The sequence below is a fragment of the Rhinoderma darwinii genome, chromosome 1 (genome assembly GCF_050947455.1).
Source record: "Rhinoderma darwinii isolate aRhiDar2 chromosome 1, aRhiDar2.hap1, whole genome shotgun sequence".
Lineage (NCBI taxonomy): Eukaryota > Metazoa > Chordata > Amphibia > Anura > Rhinodermatidae > Rhinoderma > Rhinoderma darwinii.
This window is the reverse complement of record NC_134687.1, coordinates 414,846,399-414,866,767: the sequence shown is the minus strand read 5'-3', so window position 1 is coordinate 414,866,767 and position 20,369 is coordinate 414,846,399. Positions and strand designations below refer to the sequence as shown.

General features: G+C 41.3%; 1 protein-coding gene across 1 annotated transcript; it reads right to left on the bottom strand.

Moving 5' to 3' along the window:
• Nucleotides 1–437: 437 nt before the first annotated feature.
• Nucleotides 438–2,571, bottom strand: LOC142760208 (olfactory receptor 6C65-like). Its single transcript, XM_075863284.1, has 3 exons — nucleotides 2,493–2,571; nucleotides 1,412–1,462; nucleotides 438–1,318 (listed from the first exon to the last, which is right to left on the bottom strand). Exons 1-3 carry the CDS (start codon nucleotides 2,569–2,571, stop codon nucleotides 438–440), a joined length of 1,011 nt encoding a protein of 336 aa, XP_075719399.1.
• Nucleotides 2,572–20,369: the final 17,798 nt, after the last annotated feature.

The window sequence follows — 20,369 nt, the reverse complement described above, 5'->3', positions numbered from 1 at the left end:
ATTTGGATCTGATGCAGTCACATTCTTTGTTGGATAGTTACAGCATGTGTATCAGAGCTGTGTCTTCTAGCGATCCCAGCACCTGTGTGTACATCACATGACCATGGACAAAATTTTACCCAATGGAAATAAACAACGAATGTTCCTACTGAATGACAACAAGCAGAGATCTTGAAAACTGTGAGGAAATAATACAGAAAGTATATTTTAAAACTGTATACTTTTAATTATATGAATTTTAAATATTAACAAGTTTCTAGATTAAAAGTATTACCTACTTAGGACAACCCATTTTCCTAAAAGCGCCACTTCCTATATATGCCTCATTACGGGGAAGTTATATTAACTTGCATTCACTTTAGAACATTTCTTTGCATGTAAGAAAAGGTGAAATAGTCCAAATACAAGACATGTTCCACACATTAGATAAAGTGATTCTAGCTCCAGCCCAAAACTCCTCTTATGGCATGTTTTACTTGATTATTTCTCAGTGTATAAATGAATGGGTTCAACATTGGCGTTATTATGGTGTTCAGGACAACTGCCATTTTGTTGAAGTCTAAGGTAGGTCTGTCAATGAAACGCAAACACATGAAGACAGAGCCTGAATAAAATATCAAAACAAGTATAAGGTGGGAAGAACAGGTTGAGAAAGTTTTCCATCGCTGCCCACCAGACCGTATTTGAAAAATAGCTAAGATAATAAGTGTATATGACACCGTAATGCAGACAAGTGACCCAAGAACAGTAAATGAAGAGGCTATTAGACTTAGAAGATTTATAAGTCCCGTGTCTTGGCAGACAAGTTTAAGAATTGGATCAATGTCACAAAAAAAATGTTCAATAACATTAGAGCCACAAAATGGTAGATTGTAAGATAAAATAGTTGCTGGCAAAGTATCAGCAAAGCCGCACAACCACGAACCTGCAGCAAGGTACAGGCATAATCTGCGGTTCATCACAGTGACGTAATGTAAAGGTTGACATATTGCTACATATCTATCAAATGACATTATTGCTAAGAGAAAGAAATCAACGGAAGCTAAGACGAAATAGAAATAGCACTGTAGAACGCAACCCCAAAAGGAAATGGCACGGTTTCTAAATGCAACTATGGACATCAGCTTTGGTGTGACTGTTGTGGTGACACATATTTCTACTATGGACAAGTTGGAAATAAAAAAGTACATGGGAGTGTGGAGACTTTGATGTTTCGAGGTAAGAGAAATTATAAGAAAATTTCCAGCCAAAGTGGTCAAGTAGGAGACTAGAAGGAGTGAGAAAATAAAGATCTGAAGAGATCTAGTGTAATTGAATTCTGTCAGAAGAAAACTATTGGTGTTGTTAAACATTCTTATCAAGACTTGGTGTCACAATGGTCGTTGTTACATTCTCCAGAAGATTGAAGTACCTGAAACATGAAGTGAGGAATGTGAGGCAGAATACATCGTATAATCGTTAGCTAAGATGTAAACATAAGAAAAATGAACTATGAAGAAAGAATACTCAACTTATCAAGTGTTCTTCAAAACAATGACCTATCAATGGGTTAACTTTAGGTCTCTCTTAGAGAAGAGTTGTTTTTGGATATCTTTGAAGAGGTCTTATAAGTTTTCAGGTTCAACTATAAGATCTCTAGATATGGTCAAGATGGTCTGATCTCATGGACCACGGCTTCAGGTTTACCACACATCCATGAAACCTCTTAACATGAAGCAGTTATCCAAGTTCTATTAGTTTAACATATACATTGTTTTGTTTTGTAAGAATGTGAACTGTTGGAGAGACATAAATTTTAAGAATATTACTAGTAAAATGTGCAGTATGTTTTTGGATTGATGCAAATTAAAGCACAGATTGTCACATATAAATCAATAAAGCTGGCCATACTTATTAAATGAAAGTCTGCCTAACCTGCCGATTTAGGTGGGATAGGCCAGTGATCTAATGTGTATTGGGGCCTCCTGAGAAGATGTTGGGTGTAATAAGGATCGGTTATGTTGGATTTCTTTGTTCCTATGGGAGATAGGCCGCTGTGAGAGGGGTTTGGAAGCTGATTAAACACTACTCCCCATTGAAAGAAACATACACACTCAACCGAGTCAGGACAAATATGTGTCGTCAAACTATTTTATGCTTTTAGTACTTTAACATAAACATTCACAAATTAAAGAGGTTGTTTCACAACGGCAACCCATGTCCATGTACACTACTAGGCAGAACATGGACATATTACAGCTCCGTGTGAGGTGGGATTCCCAGTTTTTACTCTCTACAACAGGGCCACCATTGGAACCTGCATCCTAGATTTTTTTCATCACCACTTTTCCAAAAAGTAGGTCTAACTAGAACTGGACATGTAAAAGACCCACTGGCGACCATGTGCTTACACTCTGCCTCTCGTCCTACATCTAGGGACATACCATTACTTACGAGCAATTTCTTTAATTTCTTGGATAGCCATAGGGACTCCTTACAATTATAACCCATACCTTGCCTTTTCACTTCATTATATGACAACCCTCTCTTTCCATCCTGTTTTTGAAGGCTTGGTTTTCTATCCTGACCCATCCTGGGTAATTTTCTATAACCTACTGGCCTAAAATCTTAGTCCACCCTAAATCCGGATGGACTGGTACCTGGATGTGCTTGGTACCTATATTACCAGTTAGATAGTTATTATAGATATCTTCAGACACAGAATGACATCCATAGGCAGCTTAAATAATTTGAGCGCTTGTACCTCCAGAAGGACCCTCTATCACGCACAGTGTCTGTTTCAGGGGTGTACACCATACCAAAATCTGTCCTTCTTATCCAGGAAGATCTTTGAAGGCCTCTTTCCTTGGTGGATCACTTTAAAATCTTGTTGCTCATACACAAATCCTCTATTTGTTGTTTCACCCAGGGGAAGAGCTATACAAATTTTAATAGGTGGTATAGGTCTGCGACCACACTGCATGACATGTAACCGCCTACATGTTGAAATTGTACACGAGCCATCGGTTCATACTCACATTTGGTGGAGTTGCCCTAAAATACAGCCCTTTGGTTGAGTATATTTGATCTATACAATAAAGTAACTCATTCTGAGGTAAACCATTTAATGGCAACTGCTCTGATTTCCCTGTGTGAGGAACCTTCTTGTTTCAAAAAGGGTCTGCTGCAAAAATTTTAGCAGCTGCTAGGCGACTTTTCCCCAGGTATTGGATACTAACAACAACCCCTTTAGTATCAGAATATGTTGCCGAGATAAATCATATCTATTGTTTGGAAATATAAAATGAACAAGCTCTAGACAAATCTGAAGCTATTCCATTGCAACTTTTCCTTCTCTCGTCATGACCCTGGATATATGTCCAAATTGTATTCGTTTTGTGCTACTGAAGCAGATTCACGACACCTTAAATTGTACCTGAGTTTTCATCAAAAAGTTCATAATTGTCATGCATTTCAGTCCCCAATGATGTTATGGTGTCCTACCCGCATTTTAGTGCTTCTGGAATTTTATTTCACCTCCTAGTCCCCCTGTTTAAGCTGTCCGGTTGTTTTCTGTTCTCTCCATAGTTCGGGGCATGTTGCAGATATGCAAATCTTCCAGTACAGTACAATATAAAGTAATGTGCCCACACATCCAAGCTACTAATCTCTCTTCATGTAAATAGCCAGTTCATCGCTCCCGGGACACTTGTAAGTTTTCTTCTTAGTACTACTCTCTCAAGTAATCGTTGCAGAAGCTGCTTGTGTCTTTCTGTCTGCTTTGTTAAAATGATTATCCGATGTCCCTGATTTTCTCTAAAATAATAATTGCGGCAAAATGGCTCGGTTTTGCCGTGATTAGCAGCAAAAACTAATTTTTAGCGTGACGTGAAAACCAGCATTAGTCGTTAAATACAGCTTTTAAGCTATTATTGATAGATACTTGCAGCAAACATTAGATAGCATAGGGAAAAATGCACATGGAGTCAGAGAAATGATGGGACATCGGAAAATAGCTATAACAAAGCAGACAGAGACACAAGCAGATACAAAAGTTACTGTCTTGCACCTGATGGAGTTCTGAGCACAGCTAAAAGATCCCAAAGTAGGCCAGCTTCTTACAATAATATCATAAATCCAAAAAAAAGACCTGGGCATCCCAGAATACTCGTGATGTACCAGGGAAATATCAGCTCCTCTGTTCTCAAGCTGCACTATGTCAATTTCGGTTGCTATGTGTTACCGCTCTATTTCATGGCTCTGTGGTACCACGATCACTCTAAACGAGAAAGCTAAATACGGGCCTTCAGTGTTGAATTACTATGGCCAATCTTATTTCTCCGCAAATAATTGTAAGCCATAGCAATTGTGATTCACGTTGTGAAACTTGCTCTTTATGGCGAAGTTATAAGTGAGATCGAAGGAGTTGAATAGTGGTTGGATCGATAGTGCCCTAATTCATCACAATTTTTCCGGGCTAAACATGCTTCTATATATTTAATTAAAATTTAATTTACCATGAAATAAAATAAAAACATTTTGTACAAAAAAAAGAAAAGAAAATAATACATTTACATAATGCAACTTGGCCAACTTTATTTAAAACTATCTAATAGAAAAAAAACTGCCCTTGCTCCCCATAACAACCAATCAGAGCTCAGCTTTAACGTCTTACACTGCTCTGGAATAATAAAAGCTGAGCTCTGTTTGTTTGCTATAGGAAACAAGGGGAGTTTTCATGTTAAACAGTTGTGATACATAAGGCCCATGTTCTATCAGTCTAAAACCTTATATTAGACAATTGCTTGGATGATCATGAACTCTATTTCATATAAGGTACTTCCTCTCAGGTATGTTGGAAAAAGAGCCATGCTCCAGCCTTAAATGGACGCTGTCATTACATTTTTTTAAATATTTTTTATCATATTGCTTTTAATATGATATTAACATAAATTTTATTTATTTGTGTTCTGATGTTCTACTTTTTACATTGTTCTTATATTTACTTCTCTATGGGGGCTGCCATTATTTTTTCATCTCTGTTTGTGTCGATTAACGACACATACAGAGATGGAATACGGCCTCTCCCACACAGACAAAAACGAAGCTCGTTCGCAGAGCGAAATCCGGCGCCATTTTCATGTGGACTGGAAGCCGCTGCCGGACAGTCAGATGACGACTTCCAGCCGCCGCTTCCGGCCATATGTTCAGGTGCAAGGAATAGGAGCGTAGACCAGCGGAGGCGGCAGCGGCAGATAATTTATGTTCGTGTATGTGATGTGTGTATTATGTTCGTGTGATACTGTCTGCTGAGCCCTGTATCTAATCTTCCTACACTGTGCAGTCGCTCAGAAAATGGCGGCATACAGTGTTGAAGGTTTGAAGATTCAAACCCTTCCTTCTCCTGGCACTAGCCAGAAGAAGGGAGGGGGAATTGTGTGAGGACACTAGAGAGAGTGTGTCCACCCCAAATTTGCAGCATAAATCAATGAGGTTGCTTTACCACATTGACCATGCTGCAATTTTGGGAACTGCTCCCTCTAGTGCCCAGCACATGGAAATGTTATAAATTAGAATCTAATGTATAATATTTCCTGACTTGTGAAAAAATTGTAAAAAAATAAAACAATGTGTAATCACTTAAATAATAATTGTTTAACTGAAAAAAAAATAAAAAAATTTCTAGAGACACATTCCCTTTAACAGGAGTACGGGACTTCCAATCTTTTCCATCTTGATCTTCTCACCATCTTGATTCATGTAGAATTGGAGGGAGACTTTTCTATGGTCTTCTCACTTATCCTGACCTTTTTTTCTCTTCCGATGAACATTTTGGTGGTCCTGTTGGCAACATGTTTATCTGTTCACTTCAAAATGAGGTTGCAAATAAATTAAACTCATTAAGAACAATTACGACAGATGTTCCTATTAGTCAATCGTGCTTTAAAACTAAAAGCAAAAAAATCTAAAAGTATGATCAAAATAATCCCTATAGCCTTAAAGAGCGAAGCAAAAGAGATATACAGCATACTTGGCAACAGTCCCGATTTTGGCAGGACAAGTAGTGGGCGCTCCCAGTAATTTTGGACAGAACTTGGGCGGGGCTTAAATATCCTGATTTTGGGAATTGAATTGTTGGTAAGTATATTTACAGTGACCACTCAAAATCGAAGAAAAAAGTGGTCTTTTAGAGGTATGGTACTCTCAAAGAAGAGGCCTAATATACATAGGATATAAAACTGTTTAAAATCCGTCACACACAAATGTGGTCAAGAACAAAGATCGTCTTCTCAAAGAGGTGGTCTTTCGGAGAGGTATTTTATATATATTTTCTGTGTACTTATTAACCTTTTTCTTTTCTAAGTTCAGAATGATAGGGATATTTATATTATTGTAATATCACCTAAGGAGCAATATTTTATAGCACCTTTGGGATGTTCATGCCAGTAAATGATCTCTCTTGGATCCTTATATCTCATGTTAATTCTGTATGGAATGATCTTAAAAATAATTGTGTTGGGACTTCTTGTTATAAAAGATTTGATATTAAACATTGATATGTATATTGATAAGGAAAAGTATTTACCTCCTTCCAGATGTCCCCCTTTATTGCACATAGGCTACAGAAAATGGTTTCTGATATTTATTAAGTTATCAATAAAAAAAATAAAAACAAAAGGTTCCATTACACCATTGTCTCACCATAGAAGACATTCACAGTAATACCAGTTTTAACACTTTACTGTAAGGCCTGATGATAAGTTCTCTTTAGGTAAACTAGGTTAAGCAGCGGTTATTACAAAACTGTGCTATATGTTTACTCGGGTTCCTATTCTCTAATATTATATCTTGTTTAACCTCTTGGCAACATGCGCCATACTATGCGGGCACCATCAGAAAAGTATTACTGGTACTGCTGTGAGGGGCACGGCCACATGGATGAAAAAAGGGCCTGCCCGACTGGCGGCACCCCCTGCCCCCTCTTGCGACACACACCCGCCCCCCTCGCGGAAACACCCCTCGTGCCACCCCCTCGCTGACCTGCTGTAACTTCTCCCACTCCTGGCAGGCTGTCAGGAGAGGGAGAACAGTAATAGTTGTAATGAAACACTATTTTTTCCCTCTTCAATATCTATCTATCCATCTATCTATCTATCTATCTATCTATCTATCTATCTATCTATCTATCTATCTATCTATCTATCTATCTATCTATCTATCTATCTATCTATCTATCTATCTATCGATCTAATATCTATTATCTATCTATCTGCCTATCTATCTCATATCTATCTATTCTATCTATCTCTCTCTCTCATATCTATCTATTCTGTCTATCTATCTATCTATCTATCTATCTATCTATCTATCTATCTATCTATCTATCTATCTATCTATCTATCTATCTATCTATCTATCTATCTATCTCTCTCATATCTATCTATCTATCTATCTATCTATCTATCTATCTATCTATCTATCTATCTATCTATCTATCTATCTATCTATCTATCTATCTATCTATCTATCTATCTATCTATCTATCTATCTATCATATCTATCTATCTCTCTCTCATATCTATCTATCTATCTATCTATCTATCTATCTATCTATCTATCTATCTATCTATCTATCTATCTATCTATCTATCTATCTATCTATCTTTCTATCATCTATCTATCCATCCATCCATCCATCCATCCATCCATCCATCTATCTATCTATCTATCTATCTATCTATCTATCTATCTATCTATCTATCTATCTATCTATCTATCTATCTATCTATCTATCTATCTATCTATCTATCTATCTGTCTGTCTGTCTATCATCTATGACAGAGGTCCCATGGCCAAAAATCGCTTTGTCCTGTAGCCTACATCACAAGTAAAACGACCACATTCACTGTCATTACTTGCTGTGTAGACTACGGAAAATAGTAATCTTTGGCCGTGCAACCTGTAGATAGATAGATAGATAGATTGATAGATAGATAGATAGATAGATAGATAGATAGATAGATAGATAGATAGAGCCACGCAAGAAAATGGCGACAGCCCACTGTGAACACTAATGCCACATAAGCTACTAAATATAAATAAATATGCATTACTGCTAAATCTACTTACAATAGGGAGGTTCTTAGCGCACATTTGATCAAATTGTGTGAGCCCATCTGCCACGACAAGACAACCTCTATAAGGTGGGAACCTACGCTGCACATACACCCAGAACTGGGACTTAAGCCTACATATACTTGGGGAAGGTAGGAATCAGCATTAAACCAATTAAAATCCACCAGGGCAGAATGGGAGGTCTGTAAGAACAAAAATTGAGGCAGACACTAACACCACATAAATGAATCACATAAACAACACAAAAGTTTGAACAGCACATTTCAACAAAATTAAACAAATCGTGTATACAAGTGCTAGAACGCCTGTGACTGCAAATTTATACAGCATACAAGAAATTGGCAACAGCACACTGCGAACACTAATGCCACCTAAGCCACTAAATATAAATAAATATGCATTACTGCTAAATCTACCTATGAGGTGGGAACCTACGCTGCATAATCACACAGAACTGGGACTGAGCCTACATATACAGTTGTCACGATCTATGGGTATGTGGACCCACTGGGCCGTATAACCGTAGCGGGATAGCAGCTGGCCAAACAGAGTATGGGAGATGTGGGCCAGCGTACACAGATCCATGGCTGCGGCCATCGGGAGGTGAGTAATCCCGACGGCCCAGGGCCATGGGTGTTACAGTATCCCCCCTCTTACGTGCCCTCTTCTTAGGACCAGAGCGGGAGAGAAACTTCTTCACGAGTGTAGGAGCATTGAGGTTCTCCTCTGGCTTCCAGGACCTCTCCTCTGGACCAAACCCCTTCCAAATAACCAAATAAAAAGTTCTACCTCAAACTTTTTTGGTGTCCAAAATCTCCTTGACCTCGAATGAATGAGATGAACCGCTGGGGCAACTGCAGGACTAGGAGTCTTGGTGTAGCGGTTCAGGAACACAGGTTCAGGAGGGAGACATGAAAGGAGTTGGGGATCTTGTGGTAGGGAGGCAGCTGAAGCTTGTAGAAGACAGGGTTAATCTGCTGGAGGATCTCGAAGAGTTCGAGGAGCCTGGGAGCAAACTTCTATGACGGCATCCTCAGCTTGATATTCCTAGAGGACAGAGAGACCTTGGTACCTGGAAGAAACTGTGGAGGCTCTCTTCTCCTTGTGTCTGCCTTTCATTTCATGTGGTCAACTGCCAGCAGAATTGAGGATCGGGTTCGCTGCCAGATCTGCAGGAAGTCCCTGAATGCAGAGTCATCTGCGGGTACCTGGGACGTAACTGACACCAGGAGAGGAATTTGTGGGAGTTGGCCGTAAACAATGAAGAATGGTGTGTTTGTTATAGAAGAACTTGGCCCAAGGAAGAAGCTGCACCCAGTCATCATGCTGCCTGGAGATGAAATGTCATAGATAGTTCTCCATGATCTGTATGATTCTCTCAACTTGACCATTGGACTGGGGATGGTAGGCTGAGGAAAAGTCCAGCTTTACATCGAGGAGTTTACAGAGGGCTCTCCAGAATTTTGAGGTGAACTGAACCCCCCCGATCAGACACAATATGCAGAGGTAAGCCGTGCAGGCGGAAGATGTGTTGGATGAAGAGGTTGGCCAGTCGAAAAGCAGAAGGTAGGCCGGTCAGTGTAACAAAATGAGCCACTTTCGAGAATCGGTCCACCACCACCTAGACCGCACTGCATCCAGCAGAGGGAGGAAGATCCGTGACAAAGTCCATTGCTATATGCTGCCAGGGAGCATCGGGCACCGGCAGCGGCTGGAGCAGGCCAGCAGGCTTGGAAGACGAAACAAAGTCCATGATGTCTTTGGGCAGCGTAGGCCACCAGAAATTATGAGCAATCAGGTCTCGGGTTTTAAGGACCCCCGCGTGACCTGCCAGTTTGGAGTTGTGTCCCCAGCGAAGAATTCTTCCTCTGTCGGCCAGGCGTACAAAAGTCCTCCCCGGAGGGATGTCTCTAATTTGCAGGGGGTTGACAGAGACAATGCAGGATGGATCAATGATGTTTTGCAGAGACTTCAAGGCATCCTCAGTCTCGAATGACCTGGACAAGGTATCGGCCCTCACATTTTTGTCAGCAGGACTGTAGTGGAACTCAAACTGGAACCGGGCAAAGAACAGAGACCACCTGGCTTGCTGGGGATTCAGCCGTTGGGCTGACTGGAAATAGGTGAGGTTCTTGTGGTCAGTAAATGTCAGAATAGGGTGAGCTGCGCCCTCCAGTAGATGTCTCCACTCCTCCAGAGCCAACTTGATGGCCAGTAGCTCCTGATCCCCAATCAAGCAGTTGCGCTCTGCGGAACAGAAAAGTTTAGAATAATAGCCACATACCACTGTCTTGCCTTTGGGACCTCTCTGGAAAAGAAGTGCACCTTCACCGAGGAGGCGTCCACCTCCAACGAAAAGTGTCGAGACACATCAGGATGATGGAGGGTAGAGGCTGACGTGAAGGCCCTCTTCAGGCTATTAAACAGAGCTTCTGCCTCTGGAGTCCACACCTTGGTGTTCATGCCCTTTTTGGTGAGGGTAGAGATGGGTGCGGTCAGTGAAGAGAAGTTTGGGATGAACTGGGATGAACTGCCGGTAGAAGTTGGCAAATCCCAAAAAGCGCTGTATGGACCTTAAGCCTTGAGGGCGTGGAAATTCCAAGAGGGATTTTACCTTCTCAGGATCAATTTTGAGGCCTTGATCCGAGATGATGTAGCCCAGGAAGGGTAGAGAATTTTTTGCAAACATCCACTTCTCCAGCTTGGCATATAAGCGATTGTCCCTTAATCACAGCAGAACTTGACGGACGTGTCTCTGATGAGTCGTCGGGTCAGGAGAAAAGATCAAGATGTCATCGAGGTAGACCACGGCACAGACATAGAGGAGATCCCAGAAGATGTCATTGAGGAACTTTTGGAAGACCGCGGAAGCGTTACAGAGGCCGAAGGGCATTACCAGGTATTCATAGTGCCCGTCTCGGGTGTTAAATGCCGTCTTCCATTCGTCACCCTGGCGGATCCGGATTAAGTAGGTCCAGCTTGGAAAAAATGTTGACTCCTCGTATCAGGTCAAACATTTCAGAGAAGATTAGTGGAAACAGATATCTGTTCTTGACCGTGATGTGATTGAGGCCCCGGTAGTCGATGCAAGGTCGAAGAGATCCGTCTTTTTTTTTGACAAAGAAGAATCCGGCCCAGGCCGGGAAAGAGGATTTTTGTATAAAAGCCCTCTCCAAATTCTCTTGGATATAAGCGGACATAGACTGGGTTTCTAGCAAGGAGAGAGGGTATACCCGTCCACGAGAAGGGGACGCATCAGGAACCAGTTCAATATGACAGTTATACACCCGATGTGGGGGCAGAGTCTCAGCCTCTTTCTTGCTGACGACATCCGCAAACTGTGAGTAGTGAGGGGGTAAACCTGCCAATGACTGAGGAAGAGGCGGTTGGGCCGGATGGATCTGTTCCAGACAGCGGTTTAGACACTTGGGGCCCCACTGGAGAACCTCACCAAAATTCCAGTCCAGGACTGGAGCATGTAGTCGAAGCCAAGGCAGACCGAAGAGCGCAGAGTTGACATCCCTGGGCAGAACGAGAAAGGAAATTAGCTCTGAGTTAAGAGCTCCAACTTGGAACCTCAGCGGTTTGGTCTTAAATAAGACTGGATCGGGCAGAGACAGACCGTTCACTGATGCAACAGCCAAAGACGTCTCCAGAGGAACATTGGGCAACTGGAGGAGGTCCACTTTGTCTCTCTGGATAAAATTGGCTGCTGATACAGAGTACAGATAGGCAGAAACCCGGTGGGTCTTCCCGCCGGACACTATGGTCACGGGAATGGACAGTTTTGAGGATAGTTTTTTTCCACACTTGAGCTATGGTCTGCTTCGACGCCAGGAGGATGAAGGTGAAAAGTTTAAATTGTAGGCCCATAAGACCCGGTTGTCAAAAATGCAATAGTGCTGTCCAAGGGTCCAGACCCATCGGGGTATGACAGAGGGAGCGTGCTAGGTTGAATATTCTTACCCAAAAGCGAACGGCCCTGGGTCATGTCCACCAGGTATGCAACAGTCATAGTAACCACGGAAACAGGAAGCAGGGTATCCCGGGACAGCATGTGCAATCCAACCAGGGACAAGGTACCGGTGAGAGAGGACGTTATAGGCTGAATCCATGGTCGTGATATTAGTAAAACAATGAGAGATCACATCCCAGGAAGAGTACCAATCAGCTGAGTCACGTTTTTGTTGGAGATCACTTTCCCAGTTAGCAACATATGAATGTTTAGAACGGGTTGAGCAGTTTGCAAATATTTTATATAAAGTGAGACTAGACCTGAATAATGTGGGGGGTATACGCACATTTGTTCAAATTGTGTACATTTATTAAATGAGGAATCCCTGTGGATTAACAAGGAGACCCAATTTGAGAGTTGTAAGCAATGAAACTTCTCAGAGGGGGGGATGTCATACTCACCTTCTAGGGTCTCTAAAGTGTATACCCCCAAAAGTGAGTCAATTATGAACTTGGAGAAAGCCCTTCTCTCTCCACCAATCAAAAACAGACAAGCGCGAGACCCCAGGGGGAAATAGGGGGTTATGCCAAAGATTCATTAACGGGAGATGCAAAGAAGCAAGGCCACTGGAGAACTTCACTGAATTCCATATTGCAAAGGAATGTTTCATTAACGGACTGGGTGATGGGGTTGGAGGTGTCGGGAAATCCAGAGGTATGAAGTGGCAGGTATGTGGTGAAAGTTGTGGCAGTTCTAAAAAAAAGTCACATTGGTGGATCTTTAACATTGTGTAGTGGGGCCAGTTGAGCAATAATGGCTGCCTGGTAATATTTAAATAAATTGGGCGCTCCTAAACCACCATCACACTTGAAACCATAAAGTGTGAAATGGGAAACTCAGGTTTTTTTATCCAGCCAAACAAACTAATGTAGTTTTCGTTGAAAATGGTGTAGTATGTAAGGTGGAATGGCTACTGGTAGTGTTCTAAATAAGCACAACATTTTAGTTAGAATGGTCATCTTATAGTATTTATCCGATCGAACCAGGACAGTGGTAAGGTGCGCCACTTTTCCAGCAGTGCAGTTAGGGATCTAATATGCGGGGGGTGTAACTAGCGGTAAAGAGTGACTCGTAGGTAGGAGTGATCTTAACCCCGAGGTACGGTAAGCGGGAATTGGACCAGAGAAAGGGAAAGTGTGGGCACAATTGGGAAACACTTTCTTCTGGTAGTGAGATGTTGAGGGCGAGGGATTTAGATTTGTTTATGGTCAACCCTGAGAAAGCAGCAAATTCGTCCAAGGTCTTGAATAACTTGGGAAGGGTGGTGAGAGGCTGGGTCAAGCTAAGTAAAATGTAATTTGCAAATAGGCAGAGCTTATGGACCAGCCACCTCTATTCCTTTAATGCTGACATTGGATCGAATAAGCATTGCTAAGGGTTCTAGACATAGAATAAAGAGGATAGGGGAAAGAGGGAAACCCTGTCGAGTTCCATATCTGACGGGGAACAGATTGGATTCATAGCCCTGGCTGAGGCCAAGGGGGAGTTGTAGAGGGCTGAAACCCAGGAAAGAAAGCTGGCCTGAAACCTCATTTGTCCAAGATGTAGGACATGTATTCCTAGGAGACAGAGTCAAATGCTTTTTGTATGTCTAGCGAGAGGAACATGCTGTTAAGATTTCTGGATCGAGCAAGATGGGCTAAGTACACTTTCCTGCGGATATTATCACCAGCCTGTCTGCCGGGAACAAAGCCTCTTTGGTCTCTATGGATTAGTTCATTCAAGTATCGATTCATGCGGGAGGCTAATATGTTCGCTAGGAGTTTAGTGTCGATGTTCAGGAGTGAGATGGGACGATAGTTTATGACTAGCAGAGAGTCCTTATCAGGTTTTTGGGATCATGACAATCTTAGCTTGAAGGGAGGAGGGGTGGAGGGGAAACACCTTGGTCGGGGAATTAAAAAGATTCGCTAGGTGAGGGCTAAGGAGATCTGAAAGTTTCTTGTAATATAGGGGGGTAAAACCACCTCGTCATGGTGCTTTTGAGTGTTTCCATTTCTTTATTGCTAAACTGACTTCTAGTGGGGATATGTCTTCCTCTAGGTTCGAAAGGTGTGTATCAGTCACTGAGGGAAACTATAATCCGTAAAAAAGTGGCTAGGTTGAGAATATAGAGCAGAAAGCGCGGAGCCAAACATAGATGTTATTTCCCTAGGATCTGCTGTAATTATGCCTGAGGGGGTGTGTAGTTTGATAGGGGAGAATTGTTGTTATGGAGAATTTTGTCGATTAGCTAGGAGAGAGCTGGGTTTGTTGCACTGTGAATAAAATCTCTGTTTAGTCCAACTGAGCCGTTTCTCTGCCTGGTTAGATAATAAAAGGTTAAGTTCTAATTTAATATCTTGTACTTTAGATTTAGCAGCAGCAGAGGGTGAAGACTTCTGGGCTTTTTCAGCGACATCAAACTGAGTGGTCAGTTCTGTAATCTTTTTAGATCGTTCCCTCTTTATGAAGGAAGCCAGGGAGATGATTCTGCCTCTCAGAATAGCCTTATGTGCCTACCAAAGGGAAACAGGAGATGTGACTGATTCCGCATTTAGGTGGAAGTAGTCCTCCACTTCTGTTTTGATCTTTGCAAACGAGTCTTTGACTGTGAGTAGGAAGTCATTTAGGGGCCATGAATAGGAGACCCCACGAGGGACCAGGGAGGACAGCGAGATGGAAAGCGGGCAGTGGTCAGACCAGTGAACACTAAATATGGCGGTAGAGGAGACCATAGGGAGCGTGGATTGATTGCCCAAAAAATGGTCAATGTGACAGAAGGAAGAATGGGCGTTTGAGTAAAATGTATAATCCTTAACTGTGGGGTTAAATTCTCTCCATATATCTATTAAGCCATGAAATTGTAGCAGGTCTAAAAAGGGTTTGGAGAGGAGGGATTGAGGCGCGGTTTGAGGTGGAGCAGGCTCTGTTTATGTGTAGCAATTACATTGAATAGATGTGAGAAGAAGCGATTTTGATATATATTAGGTGCATAATATGAGACAATGGTCACCTCCACATTAAAAAGAGTGCCACAAAGTAAAATATATCTGCCAGTAGGTTCAGCAATTTCCTTGGATCATATAAATGGATGGTTTTTCCTGAATGCACAACCACCCCCCTGCGTTTGTCAGGTGCACAGGCTTTATGAAAAACTGGGAAGTGGGAACTAAGAAATGTAGGACTGGAGGAGGTAGAGAACCTAGTTTCCTGCAGAGAGACAATGTCCACTTTGCAGGATTTGTAATAATGAAATGCTTTGGATCTCTTCTTAGGAGAATTAAATCCCTGCACATTATGTGATATTTCCTTAAGTTGTGGAACAGCCATTTACGATGGGGGTAAAGGAGAATGCTAGAGACAGATGACCTTCTGGGTTGGGGATGGGAAACAGGTTTAGGGAAGAGAGGGAGATAAAGTGAATAAGAGATACGAAAGACAGAATAGAAGCGAGAAGAAGGTGATTGCAGGAATGCAATCAAGAATGTCATAGGCAGTTCCATAAGGAATACAATTGAGGGCCACTAGCACCCAAACACATAGGTGCTGGAGTAAGACAATCTGGTGTGCGAAGATAAATGAAGTTGAAAATGAGGAACAAGCGGTAGGGAGTAGGAAAGGCAGGTGAAGGAAATGAAAAACAGGGAAGACAAGTGGAGTATTACCAGGTACCATACCGATTTATATGGACTGATTATTGAAGAGTGTGTAGTAGCAACAGCGTATATTATGCAGAGCCGTAGCTAGGTTCTCCAGCACCCGGGGCAAAGATTTAGTTTGGCGCCTCCCCCCCTGAACCTCTTTCCCGACATCTCCTTTTCCCTCGCTATGTTTGCTTTCTCTACCAATCAATGCGGTGTCAGGTTTTTTTCCAAATTTTTTTTCTGTGTAACTCGAGCATAAATGTATTTGTACATTTTACAAGCAATATAGTTCTATATACAGCACCAGAACAGGCTCATTACACATATACAGCACCAGAATCAAACACATTACATATATACAGCACCAGAACAAAGCTCAGTACATATATACAGCACCAGAACCAAGCTCAGTACTTATATACAGCACCAGAACAAGCTCTATATATATATATATATATACATATATATATATATATATATATATATATATATATATATATATATATATATATATACATGTATATATATATATATATATATATATATATATATATATATATATAGCAAAAGCAAAAAGAAAGCAGCACCGTTCAGTTTGGTGCAGGGTGCAAAATTCCTGTTCGGACATATGAGCAATGTCCAAGTAACTACCGAAATCAAAGATACAAGACAGCACTCCAAATTCTGTGAAAAAAATAGGATCACCTTAATCACTTTAATCACCACTTGCGACGTTTCAGCCCTAGTCTAAGCTTGAGAAAGGCCCCATGGAGTAGGGCTTAAACGTCGCAAGTGGTGATTAAAGTGATCCTATTTTTTCACTGAATTTGGAGTGCTGTCTTGTATCTTGGATTTCGCTATATATATATATATATATATATATATATATATATACATATATATACATACATACAGTATATCACATAAACAACACTAAAATTTGAACAGCACATTCCAACAAAATGAAACAAAACATGTATACAGGTGCAAGAACGCCTGTGACTGCAAATGTATACAGCACACAAGAAAATGGCTACAGCACTCTGTTAACACTAATGCCACCTAAGCCACTAAATATAAATAAATATGCATTACTGCTAAATCTACTTACAATAGGGAGGTTCTTAGCAAACATTTTGATCAAATTGTGTGAGCACACCTGCCACAACAAGGCGACCTCTATGAGGTGGGAATCTACGCTGCACATACACCCAGAACAGGGACCAAGTCTGCATATACCTTCGGATAGTAGGAAACATAATTAAACTAATTAAAATCACCCAGGGCAGAATGGGAGGAATGCAAGATCAAAAATGGAGGCAGTCACTAACCCCACATATATGATTCACATAAACAACACAAAAGTTTGAACAGCACATTCCAACAAAATGAAACAAAACGTGTATACAGGTGCAAGAACGCCTGTAATTGCAAATTTATACAGCACACAAGAAAATGCGATAGCACTCTGTGAACACTAATGCCACCTAAGCCACTAAATATAAATAAATATGCATATTTTATTTAGCTTGCCTGCTATAAGGGATTGTAGTGCTTTAAACACACAACTGTTTATACTTCGATCAACAATAAAGGAAAATTATGCGATTTTGCACAGTCCACCAAAAGTTTACTCACTGTATGCAAGCTGTTAACTATTTAATAGTCAATTCCATTGAGAATCTTCTCCCATCTTTACATATAGGCATCTCCAGACTGTTCCCCAGGAGATGAATTCCCCTAGTACATCATGTCTTAAAATTGCATCTTCAAACAACAGAATTTCAAGAAGAAGCATTATATATTCTACTCTCTGTCTTCATAAAATATACATTTTGTTGCTTTACTTTTTCCAAGCCTTTGTACGTAAGTGTTTAGGTAAGCTAACTGCAAATGCATTCACAGAGAATTCCTAGATTCACATTGAATTCAATCAGAGCTATTAAAATCTGTGCATCAAGTTTCTCCTAGTTGTGGCTCACTAAATAGCTATGACTGTGTGGCACTAAGCACTAGAAGGAGTTCGGTGCCAGGACAATATGGTAGGTATGCCACTGTTTGTAGGACCACATCAGTGGAAAAAAAAACATTGCTATTCAAAGCTCTTGATCGGATAGATAGATACAGATACATAAAGATAGATAGAGATAGATAGATAGATAGAGAGAGAGAGAGAGAGAGAGAGAGAGAGAGATAGATAGATAGATAGATAGATAGATAGATAGATAGATAGATAGATGATAGATGATAGATGATAGATAGATAGAATGATAGATGTATCTATATGTGTGTTAATAATGTTAAGGCAGACACAAGAGGAAGAGAGCCTCCCCAGCTTCTTCCGGGTATCAAGGTCTGACTGTCCTCAAGAAACATCCATCTGAGGGTGCCGTCGTGCAAATTCGCTGCCAGGTTCCTCAGACCCTTTGAGATCCTCCTGCGGATCAACCCAGTCTCTTATAAGCTTCGGAGGCCCGCTAATCTCAGAATCCCCAACACCTTTGACGTGTCTCTTCTGAAGCCTGTGGTCCTGAACCGCTACACTAAGACTCAGCCCTGCAGTTGCCCCCAGCGGTTTTGCCGATGTATTCGAGGTCAAGGAGATCTTGGACTTCAAGAGGATAAGAGGAAAAGCCTTTTACTTGGTAGGTTGGAAGGGGTTTGGACCAGAGGAGAGGTCCTTGGAGCCAGAGGGGAACGTCAAGGCTAATTCCCTCATTAAGATGTTCCTCTCTCGTTTTGGCCCCAAGAAGAAGGGGGATACTGCAACGTCCGTGGTCGCAGACCGCAGTCTCCTATCATCCTGCAGATATCTTCCTCCTCAGAGATAACAGCACATGCGGCCGTCCTGTCCTTCAGTGACCACTAGGGTGTGCCCTCGAGCTCATTCCTGGCCTTAAAGGGCCAGAGTACAGACATGTTTAAGATTTGACTGATTGTTCCCAGATCACCCTGGACTATAAGAAGGGACCTTCCCCTTGACTTATTGCCTGAGCGTTGTTGTGTTTATCCGTGTTAGTCTTTGCAAATGGTCCCTTACTGTTTTCCAGTTCCAAGTGTTCCCGTACCTGCTACCTGTATTCTGTATCCCCTACTACCTTGTTGCTGTGCCATGGAGAGTTAAAGTGGTGTTGTGCCGTATACTACGCCTTCTGTGTTACACCGCAACTGGTGTCTGCCTGCTGCCAAGGTCCCATCCGAGCCTGCCATCGCTAATGTCTGAATTACCACAAGTACCCTTATTCGAACTATAGACATTGACTTGGTATCCTGTTGGCCAGCTGCTATCCCGTTATGGCGGTACGGCCCAGTGCGTCCACATACCCACAGATCATGACAGATAGATAGATAGATGGATATGAGCTAGATAGATAGGTATGAGCTAGATAGATAGATATGAGATAGATAGATAGATAGATAGATAGATAGATAGATAGATAGATAGATAGATAGATAGATAGATAGATAGATAGATAGATAGATAGATAGATATAGATTAGATAGATAGATAGATAGCACACAAGAAAATGGCGACAGCACACTGCGAACACTAATGCCACCTAAGTAACTAAATATAAATAAACATGCATTACTGCTAAATCTGTGCTGTTAAAACTTTTGTGTCTTTTATGTGATTCATATATGTGGGGTTAGTGACTGCCTCCATTTTTAATCTTGCACTCCTCCCATTCTGCTCTGGGTGATTTTAATTAGTTTAATGCTGGTTCCTACCATCCCCAAGTATATGTAGGCTTAGTCCCAGTATTCGGTGTATGTGCAACGTAGGTTCCCACCTCATATAGGTCGTCTTGTCATGGCAGGTGGGTTCACACAATTTGATCAAAATGTGCGCTAAGAACCTCCCTATTGTAAGTAGATTTAGCAGTAATGCATATTTATTTATATTTAGTGGCTTAGGTGGCATTAGTGTTCACAGTGTGCTGTCTCCATTTTCTTTTGAGCTTTATAAATTTGCAGTCACAGGCGTTCTTGCACCTATATACACGATTTGTTTCATTTTGTTGGAATGTGCTGTTCAAACTTTTTTGTTGTTTATGTAATTCATATATGTGGGGTTAGTGACTGCCTTCATTTTTGATCTTGCACTCCTCACCCATTTTGTCCTGGCTGATTTTAATTAGTTTAATGCTGGTTCTTACCATCCCCAAGTATATGAAGGTTTACTTCCAGTTCTGGGTGTATGTGCAGCGTAGGTTCCCACCTCATAGAAGTCGCCTTGTCGTGGCAGGTGGGCTCACACAATTTAATCAAAATGTGCGCTAAGAAGCTCCCTATTGTAAGTAGATTTAGCAGTAATGCATATTTATTTCTATTTAGTGGCTTACGTGGCATTAGTGTTCGCAGTGTGCTGTCGCCTTTTTCTTGTGTGCTGTATAAATTTGCAGTCACAGTCGTTCTTGCACCTGTATACACGATTTGTTTCATTTTGTTGGAATGTGCTGTTCAAACTTTTGTGTTGTTTATGTGATTCTTATGTGTGGGGTTAGTGACTGCCTCCATTTTTGATCTTGCACTTCTCCTATTCTTCCCTGGGTGATTTTAATTAGTTTAATGCTGGTTTCTACCATCCCCAAGTATATGAAGGTTTACTC

Coding starts and splice junctions, on each gene's coding strand:
- LOC142760208 (XM_075863284.1), bottom strand. CDS start 2,571: ATGGGTCAGGATAGAAAACCAAGCCTTCAAAAACAGGATGGAAAGAGA. Junction 1,463..2,492: donor TAATGAAGTGAAAAGGCAAG/GTATGGGTTATA, acceptor TTTACATCTTAG/CTAACGATTATACGATGTAT. Junction 1,319..1,411: donor TTCCTCACTTCATGTTTCAG/GTACTTCAATCT, acceptor TTCTTCTGACAG/AATTCAATTACACTAGATCT.